This window comes from Felis catus, chromosome F2, assembly GCF_018350175.1.
Source record: "Felis catus isolate Fca126 chromosome F2, F.catus_Fca126_mat1.0, whole genome shotgun sequence".
Lineage (NCBI taxonomy): Eukaryota > Metazoa > Chordata > Mammalia > Carnivora > Felidae > Felis > Felis catus.
The window spans coordinates 81815937-81835695 of NC_058385.1; the positions used below are offsets into that span (position 1 = coordinate 81815937).

Below are 19759 nucleotides of genomic sequence, written 5' to 3' on the forward strand. Positions count from 1 at the left end.
CAAACCCGAGAAAGCAGGGCAAGACCGAGGTCCTGTCTGTGGGCGCCATGTCGCTGGACAGCCTGGTCCTCACTCCTGGCTGATACCTCTTCCAGAAGGCTGCCTCTGACCCTCTTAGGCCCATGGCAAATGCGGTGAGAGCCACGGCCTCCCTCCTTGACTGTCTCCCCCTGGCAGGGAGCCCTGTGCCACAGGGGCCTGCGGGCACGCACAGCAGAGTCCCCAGGCTCTGTGCTCCCCGGGCTCCGAACTTGTGATGAAAGGGACAGAGGAGGGATGTGGGGGTGGGCAGAGGCAGGCAGGCCCGGACGGCTTCCCAGAGCTCAGCCCGGGCTCACCCCGCCCGACTGGGCCGGGAGGGAGGACACGGCCCCCGGAGCCCTGCCTCCCAGGGCCTCTTTCTGCTCTACCAGGGGTGGGGCAGGAGGGGTGTCTGACCTCCCAGCCCCTCCCGGTTTCTCCGGGGCCTAGACTGCCCATAGTAGGTGCGCAGTAAATGTTTGCTGACAGAAGGACTGAGCAAAAGACTCCCAGTGCTTCCCCACCGCCCCAGCCCTCGGCCCTCTGGCCGGTCCCTCCTGCGAGCTCAGCCACGTGCCCCCGTCTCTCCCAGGCTTGCCTCCCTGGGAAAACAGTGGCACCGAAATCCCGACTCGGTTTCTACTCTGCTCGCCACCCCTCCTGACTCAGGGAACTCCCCCCCCCCCCCACCCAGTGCTGCCCAGCGGCGCCCAGAGTAGGGACAGAAAACGTGAATACTAATGAGAGAGAAGCCCGTGACAATTTATTACCTGGCAGACGGCAGGCTGGAGAAGACAATTTGATGGTCTTGGATGGAGGTCAAGAAACAGGAAGGCTGTTTTATTAACTTAATTGTTTCAGCGGCAGTAAAAACGGGCGCGTGAATCTCCCGTCCTTCCGGAGGTGGCGGGTGGGGGGCAGGCAATTCTCTTTGCAGGGCAGCCGGGGGTGGGGGCAGCTCTCTCTGCAGGGCAGCATCCTCCACGCAGTCAAAAGCCTGTGGGCGGGCCAGGGCGGAGGGTCCCGCACAGGGCACGGCTGGCCCAGCCCGGGAGGCCACAGGGTCGGCACCTCCGAGGGCGCAGGGCGGGTGGGGCGGGGGTGGGGGAACGAACCGAACCCCCAGCACGTTCCCCGCAGCCCCGGGCTCCTCCCTCTGATACCTCCCCTCACCTGGAGCCCTGGCCCCACTCTGTTGTCTTAGTATCTGTTTAATCAAATAATGAGGTACAGTGAGAGCCCATGACCTCATTTTTGGAGCCACAAATAAGAGATTTATGGGTGCCCTCGTTAGAGCTGCTGGCAACAGGCATCTTCCTGAGCTAAGAGGAAGCCTCACACTCCGGGCTCACAGAAAAAAAGCCGTTTATTAAAATTATTGCCCCATAGAAAGGGCAAAATGGCGTATTCGAGTGGGAAGCAGGAGCGTGCTGTGGTGGGCTTGCCAGAGGAGGGGGAGGCGGCCCCAGGGACCCACCAGCCCCCCCACCAGCCTCGGCCGCCACGGCCCCTCAACCAGCCTCCTGCCGGGGAGACCAGAGCTCCCCCAAAGACTGCGTGTCTCGCCATGTTTGTCACCCCCCTCCCCGTGTCCGGCCAGGACCCCCACCCTTGCCCCCTGCAGCAGCGGGGCCCAAATCAGAAAGCGGGACAGGGATGTGGCTGGCAGGGAAGGGGGAGGGAGAAGGGAAAGTGCCAGCCCACAACGACCAGGTGAGGGGGGCACTGACCCGGGGCCGATCAGTGGGCCGTCCCCACATGCTCGTCTCCAGACTGGACTCCCCTCCTCCCAGCGGCCGAGTCCCTGCCTGTGCAGATCAGGTCCCTCGAAACGGGTCTCGAAGTGTATCCGCCTGCCTCCCCAGCCACCTCAGTGTCACCACACACAGCACCTCCTCCACTGGCTTGGGGGCCACAGGGGCACCCTCACTGGTGGGGGCTCACACTGACTTTGGGGGCCACGTGCTCAGAAGTCCCCTGCAGCCTCCCCGACGGGGTCTATGAGCCACTGTACCCTTCCAGACCAGCGGCAAACAGTGCTGGCCTCGGGCCCCCAGAGCAGCTGATGCGCCCACGGCAACACCACGCACCAGGCCCGCCCAGCCCAGCGAGCCCACGGTTCACGTTTCAAAGTGGACCTCGTGACGATGGTTGTCAACACACGAGCCAGGCCGAGGCTTGCCTCCGTAGCGTGAGATGGCCTGTGTGCTTGACCGGGGGTGGGGGCATCACGTGAAGAGAGGGCCTCTGCGGGGTGTCCCCAGGAAATGTACTGTCCAAACTCAGACCCTGGAGAGTGAAGGGGTGTTACTGACGATTATACCCAGACAACAGGTGCCTACCAGCTCCACCCCCGGCAAACCAGGACATGGGGTCCCCTAAGGGCCCAGAAGCCTCTGAGGTGGAGGAGAGAGCCCCTCGCTGCCCGGGGCCGGCCGGAGAGGTGCTAACCCAGGAAAGCAGCAGGCGGACTGTAGCCAGACAGGGCCACCAGCTGGGACACGGCCTGGCCCACCTGGTAGCTGTCCAGACGAGGGGACTGGCCCCAGCTGGGTAACCTCCTGACAAATGACAACAGCACAGTCCACCCCCTTTACTTCTCCCCTTAGCCCCCAGCCCATCACCTGTCTGCACTGGAGGGGGAGGGGGTCTGGCAGGCCCCAGACCTCTTCTCATTTCTAACAGAACCTAAGGACCAGAGAAGGCCATGTCCGTCTTGGGTGGCCGAGCCCAGGCCGTTGGCCCTACCGTGGGGCTTCTCCCGAGCAGGCAGCCTGGTGACCTCCATGCTCTGGTGTCCAGTTCTGGGGGGCCACGTCCATACAGGGGCCCTACATCAGTAGGTGGTCCCACAGTCACATTCCCGAGGGCCTCGCCTTCCTGCCCAGGCTCCCGCTTGTCCATCCGAGGGTCCCTCAGTCAACTCAACTCAGGTGTCTCGGGGATCCAAAATCTCCCCGAGATTCTGCCTCTCCCAGAGATCCTGCTGCGGATCGGAGGTTCTCAGTCATCAGGAGTCACGGCCTGAAACAGTGAAGGGGTGTCACCTGCCCCCTGGACAAGGAGAGCTGCAGCACCGGGGGACGGGGCTCCCTGGCCGGCTGCCCCGATGGGGAGGGGCGAGGAAGGAGCCCAGACAGATGCCAGAGCAGTACTTGGGAAGGGCAGGGTGGGAGGCAGCCCATGACCCCACCCGCTGGGCCTCAAGGGTCCTGTCCTGCTGGGTGGCCACCCCACCTGGGGGCCACTCCTGCCCTATGAGCCACCGTACCCTTCCGAACCAGCCTCTTCACCCCTGGTCTGCCCACAGGGCACCGCTCCCAACTTCAGTGGGAGAACTCCTACACACCCTCCCGGGCCCCAGTTCTACGCCTGCCGCTTCCACGAAGCCCCCTCTGTTCTCCAGGCTGCTTTCCCACAGGCCTCTCCTGCACCCCAATCCCCGCTCCGAGGCTGAGCACCCCCTGCCTCAGGCGACACCGCGAGCTCTCTGAGCCCTCATCTCGATCACCTCCGTCCCAGCGGCCAGGCAGCCCCCAGGACCCGAAGAGCCTCGATAAAGACCTGAGAAATGAGTACGTGACCCACATCCTCAGCTACAGGTGCCGGGAGAGCCACCGTTCCTCACTTTGGGCACGTGAGACTGTCCTAGGCCCCGCTGGCTCCCGAGTCCACGTTGGCTCTGTGATGCTGCCCGTCTTCTCTGCCAGGTGGTCAGCTGGGTCCCTAAACCTGGTTTGGCTCTTAGCTGTGCCCACTCGGCGTCCGCTCCTCGGAGCCGGCTCCCTCTCCCTCCTGCCACCCCGTGGGTCTCTGGGACTGGAGGGTGGGGTGCACGCACAGCCTTGGGGACCGGGTGGCCAGAGCCGCACCTCCTGTCCTGTGGCTCCTAGCCAAGAACTTTCTTGGTCGTGAGAACTGCTGCCCCCCAACCCCCGCCCTTGCCTCCCTGAATATTCCTCTGTGCCAGGCCCACATGGCGTCCAGTAAGGAGAAGCTTGTCCCGGCCTCTCGGAAGTCCCCGGTCCAGATGGATGGGCACAGGTGTAGACATCCAGGACCCCAGTCCTCGAGCAGGGAGCACACCCAGCGTCAGGCTGGAGAGCGGGGACTGGCTGGGGGAGGAGGCAATCCGCCCCTCCGGGGTCCTGCAGCACCGCGGGGAGCCACCCCACCCCGCGCCCCCTGCCCTGAAGCGCCCTTCCTGGCGCTCCGTGGGAGACCTCTCATCTCGCTCCGCGTGCCTGACCCCCTGGAAACTGCTGGGGTGGGACAGAGGGGCACAGGTGGTGGGGGGCGCTGTCTGCGGAGGTGAGGACTCGGGCCCCCACTGGGACAGGTGGCGGTAAGCGCACGCTGCCCCGTGTGGGTGCCTGCAGAACAGCAGCCTGTCTCACTCCATCACGAGACGCGCTTCGTCGCCAAAACGTAGAGCACGTTCTCTAAGGCAAGTTTACTGACAAAGGTCAATTTTAAATAAATCAACGTGCCTGGAGGTTCCGCGCGGCCTGAAATGGCAGTGGCGGCACGGCGTCCTTCCTGGCTCCCAGAGGGACAAGCGGCCAGGAGCACAGCAGCGCTGGCCCTTGAGGCCACAAGCACGGCCGCGGCTGGCGCACTCCGGGCCCCCCTCTGCGGGATGACGGGTTCCAGGGGCCGCAGCAAGACCTCTGCCGTGGCGCGGACCAGCTCAGGGCCTCGACCCCTGCTCTGCACAACGGGGACCACGCTGTCACCTCAGCCAGGGCCAGGGAGGCTGGAAGGTCCCGCTGCTGAGGGTCCCGGGCCTTCCGGTCCCTCCAGCCCTCATCTGCTGCTTTTATGTTTTCTTCTAACGTAGCACTTTAATTCCTGTCGCTCCTTTTGAGTTACCTCCTGGGCAGCCGCTCTCAGGCCGGCCAGAACGGACTTCAGATGTGCCCTCGCTCCCTTCCTGTTGAGACGGCAGCCCCACACCCCTTCCCGGTGTGACCATGAGACACAGCACACTGTAAACGCGATGAACTCAACGACACGGGGCCAAGACGCCCACCTTGTGCGATGGCATGCCTTTTAGAGAAGCTGCCAGAGGAAAGGGTTGCGGGGGGGGGGGGGGCGCCCCAACCGCAGAGATGTCCGAGGGTCAACCGGACACGGTCTCCTAGGTCTCCCATCAGGACAGAACTGTCTTCCCCAAGCTTTTTGTTCTGAGTGGATTTGAACTACTGTCGGGGTCACTTGCTTTGAGCCTGAGGAACTTCAGTGTTTCTCGGAAGGTGGGTCCACTGGTACCAAACTCTCTCGGGTTTTGTGTATCTGCAAACGTCGTTCTCTCTCTTTATTCGCAAAGACAGTTTTGGTGGACGCAGGAGTCTTGGCTGTGGGTTCTCTTCGAGCACTCGGACGATGCCGTCCCCGCGCCTGGGGTCAGCTGCCAGCCTCGTGGGGCGCTCTCGTGGCCAGGGAGGGCTTTCCCGGACTCTGGATCGTAGCGTTGGTCCCACTGGAGCTCACCGAGCCGGCTGGACTTGTCGGTGGACGTTTCCTGATAAATCTGGGGATTTTCAGCCACTGTTTCTTTGCGTATTCTTTCCCTTCTGTCTCCTGCCCTCCCCGTCCTGCGGCTCCGACGGTGCACTTGGGTGTCCCTGTTTCTCCGAGACTGTTTGCTCCTTTCCCGTCACTGTCTTTGCGTCGTGTGATCTGTGGGTCTCTAGGTCAAGATCATGGATCTTCTTCTGCCAGCTCACGGCTACCGTTGAGCCCCTCTAGTGAACCTTCCATCGTGGTTGCTGTATTTTACAACTCGAGAATTTCCACTTGGTTCTTTTACTTTTTCGTTAATTCTGATCTTTTCACTGGTTCCATTAGTCGCGTCGCTGTGATGGCACCTTCCTTCACTACTTTCCCTTCCCTGTTTGATGCTGGTTTTCTCTCCTCTGACTGTATCTACGGCGGCCACTTTCAAGTCTCCTCTGCTCAATCTAACTCACACACTGCCGGTTCTGTGGCCTTTGTTTCCTGGGGTCTGGGCCACATGGGCTGTTTCCTTGCACGTCCAGGTAGGAGACTAGTCGTTTTAGGTAATGTGCTGTAGCAGTTCCGGGCACGGGCCACCCAGGCCGGATCGTGTTACCAGTCCCATCTCGGGGGCGGTGGGGCGGGCTCCCCCAACAGCTTCTGCTCCAGCCTCCCACTGCTGGCCAGGGGCGCAGCCCTGGGCTCGCCCACAGTCACCCTGGGAGGACAGAGGCTCTGGCTGTCTTCCCTGCCCCTGAGCTCCTCTCCCTGCCGGCCGAGTGCTCTGCTGTCTTCATTACTGACGCCCTGGGCGTAAACGGCTTCACTGACTAATCCAACCAAATTTGGCTCCTTTGAAAGAACAGCTCCTGAGATCGGTGTCTGAGATTCTCCCTGACCAGCCTACAGTTCAGCCCGTGTCCCCAGTCGATCCACCGCTCCTCCCACGTGCTGTTCTCTGCGAGCTCCACTTTCCACAAGCACCCTTGAACCTCACCCTCTGTGCAAACGCAGTCAGTCCTTTTGTGGAAGGCCTGGGCCCCGGGGGTGGGTGGGTGGGGACAGCAATTCCAGTCCTCTGGGCCTGCTGCAGTGCGGGGTCCCCGCCCCACGAGTGGAGGCCCACACACTGCCCGCCCCCTTCCTCCACACCCCGGGCCCTCCTGACACACGGGCCCTCCGTGGCCTTGGGGAGCAGGGCCGAAGCCCAGAGTGGGTGGCGGGGGTGGGGGTGGGGGTGAGGAGACCTGGCCCCGGCTTTCCCGGGCTGCTCCCCAGCGTGGGCCCTCGCGTCCTCCACAACTGCAGGCCCAGATGTCCCTGGGACCCGGCCCGAGGGACAGGAGCAGAAGGGATGTGTGCCAGCTGAGGGAATTCTTGGAGGAGGTGCTACACTTCCTGCTCCCGGTGGCTGGAAGCAGACACCAGGATGGGGACTGGAAGGCCAGTCTTGACGCGAAACAGAGGCCACGTGTGACAAATGGCAGAGGAGCCTGGCTGCACGCACGCGGCCACCTCACTGTTCTGGATCCCCCTCCTGGACTTGCTGGGCCGAAGCAGGCAGGACCTCTGTTCTCTTTACCGCCCTCATGGACCCCCTAACACCCCCACCGAGCCACCTTCCCGCCCCTCACCTGTGTTCCGGCCTCCCCAACTTCCGGCCCTTCTCGGGAAACCTGTGCTCTCTGAAGGCAGGACAGGGGCCTTGTCTGATCACCCGCCGGCCCCAGGCTGAGCACGACGCCCAGCACAGGGCGGGCACTTAACACACATCACGCCTGTGAACGAACCGTCAGCATGCTCCCACGCCAGGAGAGCCCGCCACGGCTGGCACCCGGGGCACCTCCTCCCCAGAGATGCTCAGGCGGGCCCTCGGAGGCAGCATGGGTGGGTCCCGTTCGCCCCAAATTCTGCTTCCCCTGCGGCACGGGCTGCCAGGAAAGGACCCAGTCTGCCTCTCTGCGTACCCCCGCCTCCAACCCCTATCCCTCCAGAACCACGTCTGACTGCCGTGGCCCCGGGCTGCCTTCTGGCCCAGGTGGGACTAAGCAGAAGAGGTGCAGGCTGGGCCAGAAGGACAAGATGGCCAGGGCTCGCAGGGACAGGGAGCCCAGGCTTCCTGCCTCAGCAGCAACTGGGGGGGGGGGGGGGAAGGAAGGGGGGACTGGTTCTACCCTGTCCCAATTTCACATCCAGTCTCATAGGGTTCCACCCAGCAATGTTTGGGAAAAAAGATTGAGGCTAAAACGTTCTGACCACCGAGCCCGAAGCCGGGCAAGGAGGGAGGGGCAAGCAGCTGGGAGGGCCCTCGGAGGACAGGTGGGCGTGGAGGCCTGTGCGAGCCCTTGCACGTGGCCATGTACCTCGGTCTGCGGTCCAGGGAAGCTTGCTCGCCAGAGGCCTGCCTGTCCTGCTCTGCCCAGAACCTCTGAGCGGCGCGGCGCCGTGGCTGGTTCTAGAAGGAGCGCTTGGAGGACAGACACCCCTCCCCCCCAAAGGCCATCCGGTGACGAGCATTTATCGTTAGGTTCCAAAACGGCCAGGACGGGGGCAGGTGGTGAGGGCGCTGAGAGAATCCACAGCCTGGGGTCTAGGGTCTGGCGGGGACAAGGCATCCACAGGGGACCTAGGAGGCGGCCAGGAACCCCATCCGCTCTCCCCTCCCTCACGACACCGCCCAGCACAGTCGAGAACCACGCCGGGCTGTGCGGGGAGAGCTTCTCAGGACGTCCGTCCGCCTCCCCGTCGCCCGTCGCCACCGCCGAGGGCAGCGCTCCGGTGACTCCCGACACCTAACTTCCCTCCAGGCCGCAAGCAGCTGCGATTCGACAGCAGCGGCCCCAACACGCACGAAGGAGAGGACGCGACAGCGACGCAGCCCTGCCTGAGCCATCCGGCCCTAGGACTCGGCGACGAGACTCTTAAAAAGGCCCGTGCTTAGTTCACCATCTTCACACGTGCACAGAAAGCACGCACGGCCCACGTGCTGCCCCAGGGCAGCAGCAGCCGCCCCCCCACCGTGTTCAGAAAGACGTGAAAGCACCGGGGGGACCGGCCGCACGCCAAGCACCGCTCCCGCGGCTCCCGGAGGGACACAGGGTAAACAGAGGAAGGAAAACGTCGCGCCAGCTCGGCCACCAGGCCGTGAATCCAGGGGCACGGAGGTGAGAGGACACGTGGGGAGGGGAGCACGGCCGGCAAGGGGCCGCAGCGGTGCCGGCGAGGCCGGAAGCATCCGGGAGACACGGGAGGGACCGCGTCTTCCCACGGCCAGGTGGTGCCTCCGGCTCCTGCCCGCACGCGGCACAGAGGTGGGAAGGGCCGACCGCAGGAGTTCGAGCATCGCCAGAAACCTAAGCAGCTCGGTCCAGCGCCGGGTCGCATGTGCGCAAACCTCAGCCTCATTTCCGAGCGCCTCCTCGAGATTTGTCAGCGTGAAGGCGGGAAGCGCGGAATCCCCGGGAGCGAATGATGAACTTGGAGACCGGACACCAGGCCTGCCGGCGGTGCGCCACGGGCCCCTCGGGGCAGCGGGCAGCCCGGGGGGACGGTCCTGCCTGCGCTGTGGGAAGTGACTCCGTCACGCCAGCGCAGCGTGCAGCCCCCACGCCCTGGGGTCCCAGGAGGAACGCGCGGGAGGCCGGGGCGGCTGAGTGAGCCCGCGGCTGAAGTAGGGACACGCGAGCAGGGTGACGACGTGCGCCTTCGAAGCCGCAGGCGAGGGCTCTGCCGACTCACGGTCAGAAGCGGAGTCCCAGCCGTCGCGCCCACGTGACGCAGGGATGGCGGCCACACGGCAGACCCGGGCCCGAGGGGACGGAGGGGCAGGCCGTGGGTGACGCTGACCCGGTCCAGTGGCCGCAGGTACTGCCATCGCTTGGCCCGAGGACCGGCTTTTCTCCTCCCGGACGGACAGACGTCTCCACCCGCACACACAGCAGGGCTCAGCCAGCGCGCACGAGGCCAGAGTCCGCCCGGCACGGTCCTGGGCTCCGGTCACAGGATGTTCCGCTAGGCTTTCGGTCTGGCGGACCCTTCCAGAAGGGCTCCTCACGTTCACGCTCCAGAAAACACGACAGGCCCGCGACGAACCAGAACACGCGGGATGGGCCGCCCCGAGTCGCCGAGACCCCACACCGGGCGCCCAGCCTCCCGGGCGAGCTCTGCCCGGCTCTGCAGCGCCCCCAGCCATCAGTCCTCGGCCGCCGCGGACGAGCAGGGCAGAGGGGAGAGCTCCTGGGGGGCCTCGAGCTTGACCGCGGCCCTGAGGGCCACGCGCCGCCCCTTCGCCTGCCGCTGCCTCGCGAACACCGAGCGCAGCGCGCGCAGCTGCCCCACCTCCTGCGCCGTGAAGCAGGGCTGTCCCTCGGCGAAGCGGACGACAGAGTCAAAGGCCGAGGCCGCCTGCTCCCAGGCCGCCTCGTCGCCATCCTTCTCCACCTGCTCTGGGCCCCCCGCGGACGGGGCCAGGCCCTCCCCGGCCTCGCATCCCAGCCCGTCTCCCTCGGCGGCCGCGCCCCGGTGAAGCCGGCTGCCGGGGCGGGCCGGGGCCTCTCTCCCGAGCTCCAGGATGTGCGCGAAAGTTTGGTCGTGAGGCTTCGTTTGGAGACGCTCCGGCTCCTCCTCGGAAGACGAGCCTTCGGCGAACGTGACCGCGGGCCACAGCTTCCTCCAGGCCCGGCTGAAGACGTGGCGGGGCACCGCGCTCCAGGCGCAGGCCACGCTGACGATGGCGTCGTTCATGCTGTAACGGGGGTGACGGCCCTGCAGCGTGGCGGGGGGGTTGATGAAATTCCTCAGGAAATCTCTCCGGATGCCCTGGTCCATGGGCTGGATGGAGGAGGTGGCGCCCGCGGGCAGGAAGACGGTGAGGACGTTGTCGGACACCAGCTGGGACTCCCGCGGGCGCGCCCGGGCGCCGTCCAGCAGGAGGATGGCCTTGCCGTCCTCGGGCAGGCCCACCGCTCGGAAGTGCTCCCTCACCGAGGGAACAAAGATGTGATGGAACCAGTCGGAAAAGATCTCCTTGTCCACCCAGGCGTTGCCCTGGGCCTTGTACGCCACCGGCAGGTGCTGGATGCCCCGGAAGGCCCTGGGGCCGCCGCGCTTCCCGATCACCAGGGGTTTGATCTTGTGCGAGCCGGTGGCGTTGGCGCACACGAGGACGGTCAGCCTGTCCTTGTTCTGCCTGACGCCGGGCGCCGTCCCGCCTTCCGGGCTGGCAGTCGGCAGGCACCGCCAGAGAAGGCCGGTCTCGTCAGCGTTGTATACCTGCTCCGGGGACAGGCCGTGCTCGGCGGTCAGGCTCCGGAAAAAGCCGCAGAACTGCTCTGCCGCCCGGTGGTCGGCCGCTTGCTTCTCGCCGGACGCGTCCAGCTTCTTAATGCCGTGCCTGGCCTTGAAACGCCACAGCCACCCGCCAGAGAACACGCAGGGCTCCGTCAGGCGCATCTGCTCGTAGAAGTCCTTGGCCTTCTCGATGAGCATGGGGCCCGACACGGGCACGCCCTCGGCGCGCTTCCCCAGGAACCACTCGTACAGGACGCGGTCCAGGTGCTCCAGCTTGGGCGTGTGCAGGGTGCGCCGCTGCTCCAGGGCCTTGTTGGAATCCGAGTTGGCGAAGAACCGAAGCAGCTGCGCCTTGTGGGCCTTGATGTCGTACAGGGTGGACATGCCCACGTTGTACTCCTGCATCAGGACCTTCCTGCTCTCCCCCTTCTCCAGGCGCGTGCAGATGTCGATCTTCTCCTTCAGGGTCAGCACCACCCTCTTGCGCTTCTCCCCCGGGCTCCTGCCGGCAGCCTGCTTGGAGGCCATGCGGAGGCTGGCTCGTCCCCGGTGGGTGGGGAGACGCTCGCCGCGGGGCCTGGCGGACTTCTTGCCTCTCCCGCCCCTTTCCTCTGCTCCCGCCCCTGCCTGCCCCGTCCCTCTGACCCCGGGGCCACCGTGAGCCTCCGCTGCTCCTCTGTTCCTCCCTGCGGCGTCAGCGGCGCCTCGGCTTCCGGGCTCCTAGCGACGCTGGCGGCTCCCGGTGCTCTCCGCAGGAGACGACCGGTGTCACGACGCCCCTACTCGTGCACACTGTTGGAACCTCTGGCCTTCTCTCAGGGGGACAACGGCAGCCCCTCCCTTCAAACATGGACCACAGAGTAGAGGGGTCCTGGGAGCCGGTTTCTGGTTAATCGAGGCTGTACCGCCTGTGCTGGGGACACCCCTCTGGGCTCATGGCACGGTCCCACATGCCTCGCTTTAGGAACTGGAAAGCAGAACAAGGGGAGAAAGAACGTTACTGACCACGCGCCTGGGCCACCCGCACACATGCCCCCGTTAGTCTAGACCCGCTGGGAAGCTGCAGCGGAAACCAAAGTGTGGTAGGGGAGACCAGCACGTGAGCTGGCCCAGGTGGCGTGGCACCGGGAAGGCCGCCCCGCCGGGTGCGCTGGCTCTTCCCGGCCCTACCAAGTGACAAATGACCTCTCGGCCATCACAGCTCCTTCAGGCCAGACAGCTCCACTCTTTCCTAACATCTGCCCAAACACCCCAGCCCTCCCTGCCTCGCGGAGCAGACTTGCGGGGCGGAGCAGAGGCATCCCTGCTGGACCCTTCGAGATTACCCACCACACTTCACCTGCGAAGACACTGACATTCGTCAGCCTGCGAGGAGTAGAGAGCTGGTGCCCTGATAGCGACCGGCCCGCAAGCCATGCAGTGTCTGCCGGGAGGGTCCCCTCACTTCCTTCATGACTTGGTCACGTGGCCCTCACTCCCCTCCCCAGCTATAGCCTGCTCGCTGTCCCGCGACGAAAGACAGGCAGTACTCACCATGGGCTTCTAGCAACTCCCCACCCCACCTCTCACCCAAGCCCTTATTCGGGCCGTGTCTTCCCACAGATATGCAGACCGTGAGGCCAAAGACCAGCCTATGCGGAACATAAAAACATAGCCCTTTGAGCTCAAACTCTAGGCACATCACCAGCCAGCTCTGGGTGTGCCCCTTCCCCCTTCTGGGTCAGTCTCCTGGTCTGCAAAGTGAGGGTGCTGCTCCTTTACGGATCCTACCTATATCCTACTTACTGGGAATGACAGTGTGAGAGCGGATTGCTTGGACCTAGACCGGGGGAAGTAAAAGGCCACCACCCACCCCTAAGAGAGTTCCATATGACAGCACCCCAGGAAGGAGGGGCCTGGAACCTGACAGGAACTAACTCTAAGCACAGCAGGGAGAAGGGGGGGGGGGGAGGAGGAGGAGGAGGAGGAGCTGGGACTGTGGAAAAGGCCTCCTGGAGGAGGCTCAGCGCCTGAAATGGGGCCATTAAGGACGTTTCCTGTTGTGCACATGCAGGTGTGTGCAGAGTAACATAAGGTAGCTGAGGACACTGTGGACCAGCCTGCGAGGCAAAACTCCCTTTACAAATGAAAGGCAGATACTCCGATATTCCGAAACAACTTCTCAAACCAAAGGGTAACCTAATACGAGAGAGAATGGGGTGGGGTGGGGGTGTAGCCTTATGAATTCAAAGTAAGCACACGAACGTGCACGTAAACATCTTATCCTCCTGTGCCCAAAGGATAGAGAAGAAGCTGGGGAGAGGGCATAAGGGGCCAGAGACGGGGCCGCGGGGCGGGGGGGAGGACCTGTCCTTAGAAAAGAGCCGCAGAGATTCAGGAGAAAAAGCGAGCAACCAACTTCCCCTGGGAGCAGCCGTAGCGTGCAGGGGCAGGAAGGGCCGGGACCGCAGAAACGCGGGGCGCGTCGCGGGGTTGGGGGGGGGGGGTCTGCGCGGCGCAGCGGCCACACCCGGGGCGCCCGCGGGAACCCGGAGCCGAGGGGCAGTCGGGTTTGAGGACACGCCTGCTTTGAGAGCGTCTCTCTCCCGGGACCACGTTTGGGGTGGAAGCTCAGTCCCGGGCACGGGAACAACCCAAAGAGGGAAAACCGAAAAAAGTGCAAGTCTGCGCCGGGGGGCGGGGCGCCCGTGGCCGATGCTTTCCTCGAGCGGGGTCCCCGGGGGTCTGCGAGGGGCGGCCCCGCGGCGGGGCTGGGACGGGAGGAGCCTCCGCCCGGGGAGCACGGACTGCGCGGCGCCCCCACCCACCTCCCGGCCCCCCGGCCCCCCGGCCCCCCGGTCCCGCTCACCTGCAAACCCGGGCCGCCGCCACCGCCGGAAGTGCCGCCTCTCCCCGCGCCGCCGGTCCGCGCCTGGCCGCCTTCCCCCAGCCACTTCCGGGACGCTCTAGGCAGCCTGGAGGACTGACTGGGCCTCTCGCTGGCCTTGCGGGCCGGTGCGGAGCCCGTGGGGCGGGCGCAGGGGCGTCGGAGCCTAGAGTTTCGCGCGAGTGGAGCCCTGCGCGGAAGGACGTGGGGGCCCTTGCAGTCCCGGCCAGGGTTGGCAGGAGGACGGTGACGCAGCCCCCCTCCCTCGGTGAAATCCGGGGGCCAGCGCGGTTTCCTTCCCGCTCGGCCTCTTGCTGAGCGGGCGCCTCATCCGCACCTAATTTGCAGGGGTTGCGTGTTGATGTTTGAGACTTTAGAGCTGATGAGACTCACACTTGACCTGATGCAGTCAGAGGAGTTGAGACTTTGGGGGGCCCTTGGGATGGGGTGAATGTGCTCTGCGTGCGGGACAAATGTGAGCCTTTGGGGACCAGGGGGCAGCCGTGGCGGCTGAATAAAGCACCGCCCCAGCCCCCCCCCCCCCCACCGCCGCCCCTTGCCCCACACCCTCATCCCCCACCCCATGAGCACGTGACCTCAGGGGCTTTGCTTATGTGATTAAGATTCTTGAGATGGGGAGATTATCCTGATTATCACAGGGACAGGGGTGGGGGACTGGGGGGGGGGGGTGCAGTGTAATCACAGGGTCCCTATAAGAGGGAGGAAGGAGGGACAGAGTCGGGAAGACAACGTGATTCAGGAAGAAGAGGGAGAAAAAGCAATGTGACAACAGACACAGGTCGGAGTGTGTGCTTTGTAGACCCAGGAGGGGCTGCCAGCTACGGATGCATATTCTTTCCTGGATCCTCAGGGAGGATCCAGCTGCCGACACCTTGTGTCCTATTTCAAGCCTCCGAGTGTAAGGTTATTTGTCACAGCAGCCGCAGGGAGCCTAGACGGATGTCCATAGCTGTGTCCGGCTTCATTCACTTTCTCCCCTGGGCTTCCAGGATGCTGTAGCCCCAGGCCCTCCTTCCTCCCCCCGCCCCCCCCCCAAGGATCCCTGACCTGCGGGGTTCACTCCTGGACTCTCCCCTTCTACCCACACCCACTCCCTCCGTGATCTCCACTCTCGTGGCAATACCAGCAGGGGCTGGCCGCTCCCACATCCCTGTCTCCTTGCCGGGACCCCTCTTGAGAACTCTAGACGCCTGTGCCCTTCCCGGCATCCCCACGTGGACCTCTGTGAGGACCTCATGCCCAGCATTTCTAGACCTGAGCTCCTGACGCCGCGCAGCCTTTTCCACCCACACAGTCCCCATCTCAGTGAGTGGCAGGGTCCTTTTTCCATTCACTCGGGCCAAAAATTCAGTCACGCTGGACCCGCCTGTCCCTTACGCCCCACACCCAGATTGACCAGGGGCTCTGCCTGGCTCTGCCCTCCCCATCCGTGCCACGTCGGACCTCCTCACTCCCACCAACTGCTCTCTCCCTGGCCCAAGCCCCCCTGGTCCCCTCGCATCTGTCTTCGCCCCCATATCAGCCATCCACTGCTGCACGATGAAGCACCCCCAAAACTCAGGCTTGAAACGGTAGCCATTTTGCTGCACACGGTCCTGTGGGTGAGGAATTTGGGCGTGCTAGAGGCAGACGTGTTTGACAGAGGAGAAAACCCGAGCACTGAGCAGAACTCGAACGCGAGGGGGACCGAGCAGGGTGTCCTGGGGCAGCCAGGTGGCCCCCCAGGAAGGCTGGCTCCATCCCTGTGTTGTGACACTGTGCTGCCACCTCATGGACACGGGCTCACATGCAGCACACCTCCCCCCACCCCCCGCCCCGGGCATGGGGCTGGCAGGGGCCTGGGTTTGATCCCCAAGATGTATGGGGTTCCCCCAGATGCTCCCACCAACACTCTGGGGCCCTTGGGGCTCATCTCAGGGACGGAGCCAACTCTGGCCGAGGAGAAACGGTCATAAAGAGAGGAGGGGAAAGGACTGGTGTCTCCTGGGAGCTGGCGCTGAGGGCCCCACTCCCCCGAGCACCCCCAGTGCACAGGATCCGGCCCCCAGACCACCCCCGATCGCCACCGCAGCCCCCCCCCCATGGCCGTTCGCAGCCAGAGTGGCCTTGAGAGGGTCAGTCTGAGCAGGTCACCCCCTGCCCCACCCCTGGCTTCCCAGTGGGCTCCACACAAGGGTCCCCACCGGGCCCTGCTCTCACAGCTTCCTCTGAGCCCATAGCGTTTCACCTGCATACCTTGTACTCAGCCTGGAGGCGGCAAAGTCTCCCCGAGACTCTGGAGTCCTCGGGTGAGGAAACCAGTCAGTCCCCAGAGGGAGGGTCTTGGGGTGACAAGTCTCTTAACAGCAACAGAGGGGGGCTTTGGCTCCAGGCTGAGGGTGTTTGTGAATTCCACACCCTCTGGCAGGGGGGCGGCGCTGCCTGAGGTGGGCCGGGTCTCCTGGGCTCACTGACTGCACTCCTGGAGGGAGAAGAGGAGTACCAGCAGGGGGCTGAGGCTGGGACAGCAGGAGGGGGCAGGTTGGGGCAGAGCCACTGAGGGTGCCTAGGACACCTTTGTGAGAACCAGGAAGAGGCACCTCCCCTGGGGTGCAAGACCCTTGAGAGAATTAGAGACCGACTGGCACCCGGGGTGGCGGGATGCCCTGGGAGCCTGGCCCTGGTGGGCTGGGGGTGAGAGGCGGGCTCCCAGAGCCCCTGATGGGACTCGGTGCCCCCAGGACACAAACACACATGCACACACACACACACACACACACACACACACACACACACACACACGGAGCTTGCGAGACATGGCCTTAATTTCCAGAACCCACAACGGGAGGCCTGGCACGGAGCATGCGTCCCCCGGCCGTCAGTGGCCTGGCAGCAAGTAGAATTATCCTCTCGAGTTACAGATGCATTTTTCTAAAGGAAAAGGTCTATAAAAGTAGAAGGTGAAATCAACTGTGGTTTTGTAATTCACCTAACATCTTAAGTTTTCTAATTAATTCAGCATAAAATATAAGATTCATCCAAAAAAAAAAAAAAGGCATCCATTCAAGTGTGGGACAGGGTGGCAGCCATAGAAGGTCACGGTCAGTCTGCAAAACAGGAGTCGGTGGCGGGGGGGGGGGGGGTCAGTGATCCTGCCTCCTCCCAGGGCCTGGCCCTGCTCCGGTCCCACCAGCCCCCCATCCTGGTGGGGTGGGGGGCAATGCGGGGGGCAGGATCTCCAGGGAGCCCAACTGGTTGGGCAGGTAGGTGGAAAGCCTAAAGAGAACAGGAAAATCTGGAGCCCAGGGAGGTGACACCAGAGCAGACGAAAGGGGCTAAGGGTGAGTCATGTCAAAGCCACACCGTGACCCCGTCCACTGCAGGGAGTCCCATCCCTTTGTGACAGGTTTTCCAGGTTCAGTCTAGGCTGAGGGGCTGTATTCAGTGTGTGCCCAAAGCAGGACGGGGCACAGTCAGTGACCAGGGTCAGGGCTCAGGGTACGGTCAGGGTCAGGGCTTACTCGGTGAGCAGGCTCAGATTCAGGCTGTGACCCTAGTGAGGACTTAGTTTCGGGCTGACAGGGTCAAAGGTGGAGTCGAGGACTCTATCTAGGGCATGGTGCCATGGGCTTCAATATTCAGTCAGCTGCCCTAACACAGCACCACAGACCAGGAGCTGTAAACAACACAGTTTCTCGCGGCTCTGGAGGCTGGGAGTCTGAGAGCGGGGCGTCGGCCGGTCGGGTGAGGGGGAGGCCCCCTTCCTGGCGGGCAGACCGCCGCCTCCCCGCTGTGGGCTCAGGGGGTGGGGGGAGCTCTGGTGTCTGATCTTATGAGGGCTCTTAGCCCGTCGGGGGGACCCCACCCTCATGACCTCGTCTGAACCCAATCACCTCCCAAGGGCTCCGCCTCCAAGTACCATCCCATTGGGGTTATGGCTTCAGTGTGGGGATTTGGGGGGACAATTCAGACCGTAGCATTTGACTACGGCACCCCAAACCCCACGTCCTTCTCACAGGCAGGGTGCACTCACTCGTTCCTCCCCGACAGCCCCGAAGCCTTAACTCATGCCAGCATCGGCCCCAACATCAGGTCTGGGGGAGACGATGATTCCTTCCGGCTGCACACTTGGGAAATCAGACAAGTCGTGCGCTTCCAGAATGCAGCGACAAGACAGACACGGATAGACCTTCCCACCAAGAAGGAGCAGTCGGAAGGAAGGAAGCGGGGGTGGGTCCCAGGCAAGTCCCAAGCCCAGCAGAGCTCATTGGCTCCTTAGACTCAAGGCGATCCTGTTTGGTCTAATTCTCTGCCGCCCGTATGCTGGGACAGCAGCCTCGTGCCCACGGCCCTGGGCAGGCCTCCTGCCCCCGCGGTTCTGCCGGCCTCAGGCTGGAAGCGTCTCTGTGGTGGGGGCGTCCTGTGCAGGATGACCCCCCTGTTGGGACAACCGACCAAGTCTTCAGGCATTAGGCCAAACGTGCCCCGGGGCACAGAAGCACCCTGCTTGAGACCACGGCCAGAGAGTAATCGCCTCGTATCGAATCAGATTAACAAACATTCATGCACCTGTCAATATTTGAGGACTGAATGTCCCAGGCTGGTGCTAGGTGCCGGGTGCCTTGAGTAAAAAGAGACAGATAAGAAAGGCTCCAGTCCGGGGCGCCCCCAGTCCCGGCCAGCTGGGGGTGGGCAGACAGGCAGACGGCCAGGCGCAGTGAAGTCACAAACACTTTACCTTCCAAGGCACCTGAGCTGGTGGGATCGCGGGCTGGAGGCGGGGGGTGGGGGGGTGCTCAGGGAGAAAGTTCGGAGCAGGCAGAAAGAGGAGGAAGGCAGCTGGAGTGGGGGGACCGCGCTCACCTCCGTGTGAGCTTGAGCAAGGTCCTGTCCATTCCTGGGCCTCAGGAGAGACACCTCCCGGGGAAAGCGTGCAAACTGGCGGGCTGGGCAGGAAAGACCCCAGCGGTGCAGCGAGTGCTGGGGAGGTGTGGGCCTCACCCTGGGCCCATGTCACTGTGTCATCTTGATCCAGGACTCAGGGTGAGAGGATGGAAGCTGTCCCCACCGGGAAGGGTCGCTCTGCTCTCGCACCCCCACCCCCAGCCCCACCCCTGTCCCTGTCCCAGAGGGCTGGGAGATGACACATCCCCGGGAGCGACCTGCCAGCACCACGGTACAGCCCCTGCTCTACCCTGGGGCTTCCTCCCAGGGAGGAGCCCAAGGGCATGAGGTCAGATGGTAAAGTGAGGTCAGAGATGCCGTCTTTGGGCCAGGAGGGCATCAGGAAGTGAAAGGTCCTCTCCCCCCATGGGAGGGGCCCCTCACCGCCCCCCCCCCCCAGACACACTGGGGTCAGCAGGCAGTGAGCGTGGCTTGTACCTGCCAGCACCTGCGGGACATTCCAAGGGGTCACAGGGAGACCGTTTACAAAGGGAGGGGCAAGTTTGGAGGGACAATGGGGACCGAGAATGGGCCCCAGGCCAACACCAGCAGGAAGCCACTGGGCCCCTGGGCTTGGAGGGGTGAGGGCACAGAACAGTCAGCACAGGCCGGGCAGGGCTAGCAGGAGGGGAGCAGGCTGGCCCATGGGGATGCAGCCACTCACTGCACAGAGCACCCCGTGGTCAGGGCACAGCAGGAGAGATGGCCTGGCCTCTGAACCTCCCGCCCTCAGGTCACCAGCCAGGGGAAGCCCTTGGGACCCTTGTGGGACCCCAGGACACAGACAGGGGGAGAGTGGGTCTGGCGTGCAGGCAATGTCCTGCCTTCTGCCACCCCCCTCCTCCTCCTACTGCGTCTCCCCACCTCTCTTGCAGCTAAAGCTCCATGTTGTATGGGGATTAAGTAAGGTCACGAAGGGTGAGCCTGCACCCAGCCCGATGCAGCACGACAGTGCACTTTGGCCGTGCCAGCCCCCCACCCCCAAGCCTCCGGGGCACTTCCCAGAGCGGCCCCCTCCCGAGGCACTTCTTGTTTGCAGCCGTCCAAGGTCTGTCGCTCCTGTGGGGCCAGGAGCCCTAGGAGCACCACAGGCCCAGGGAGGTCGCCCTCCACCTTGGACAAGGTGGTCACACCCTTCTC

The 19759-nt window shown here is 64.0% G+C and overlaps 1 protein-coding gene across 3 annotated transcripts; it reads right to left on the reverse strand.

Annotated features, from left to right (window-relative positions):
• Positions 1 to 762: 762 nt before the first annotated feature.
• On the reverse strand, positions 763 to 14156 carry JRK (Jrk helix-turn-helix protein). 3 transcript variants are annotated; one of them, XR_002152288.3, is made up of 3 exons: positions 13658 to 14156; positions 2770 to 11776; positions 763 to 2310 (listed from the first exon to the last, which is right to left on the reverse strand). XR_002152288.3 is itself a non-coding variant. In XM_023248237.2 (2 exons), the coding sequence occupies exon 2, from the start codon at positions 11335 to 11337 to the stop codon at positions 9712 to 9714; it is 1626 nt and encodes a 541-aa protein (XP_023104005.2). In that variant the 5' UTR covers positions 11338 to 11776; positions 13658 to 14156; the 3' UTR covers positions 763 to 9711. The 3 variants fall into 3 exon arrangements, 2 of the variants coding, with proteins under 2 accessions (XP_023104005.2, XP_044905680.1); XM_023248237.2 differs by having other exon boundaries at positions 763 to 11776; XM_045049745.1 differs by lacking the exon at positions 13658 to 14156 and adding an exon at positions 12149 to 13586 and having other exon boundaries at positions 763 to 11776.
• Positions 14157 to 19759: the final 5603 nt, after the last annotated feature.

Bases quoted from the DNA above. Each gene is read 5' to 3' on its own strand.
- JRK (XM_023248237.2), bottom strand. From the start codon at position 11,337: ATGGCCTCCAAGCAGGCTGCCGGCAGGAGCCCGGGGGAGAAGCGCAAG.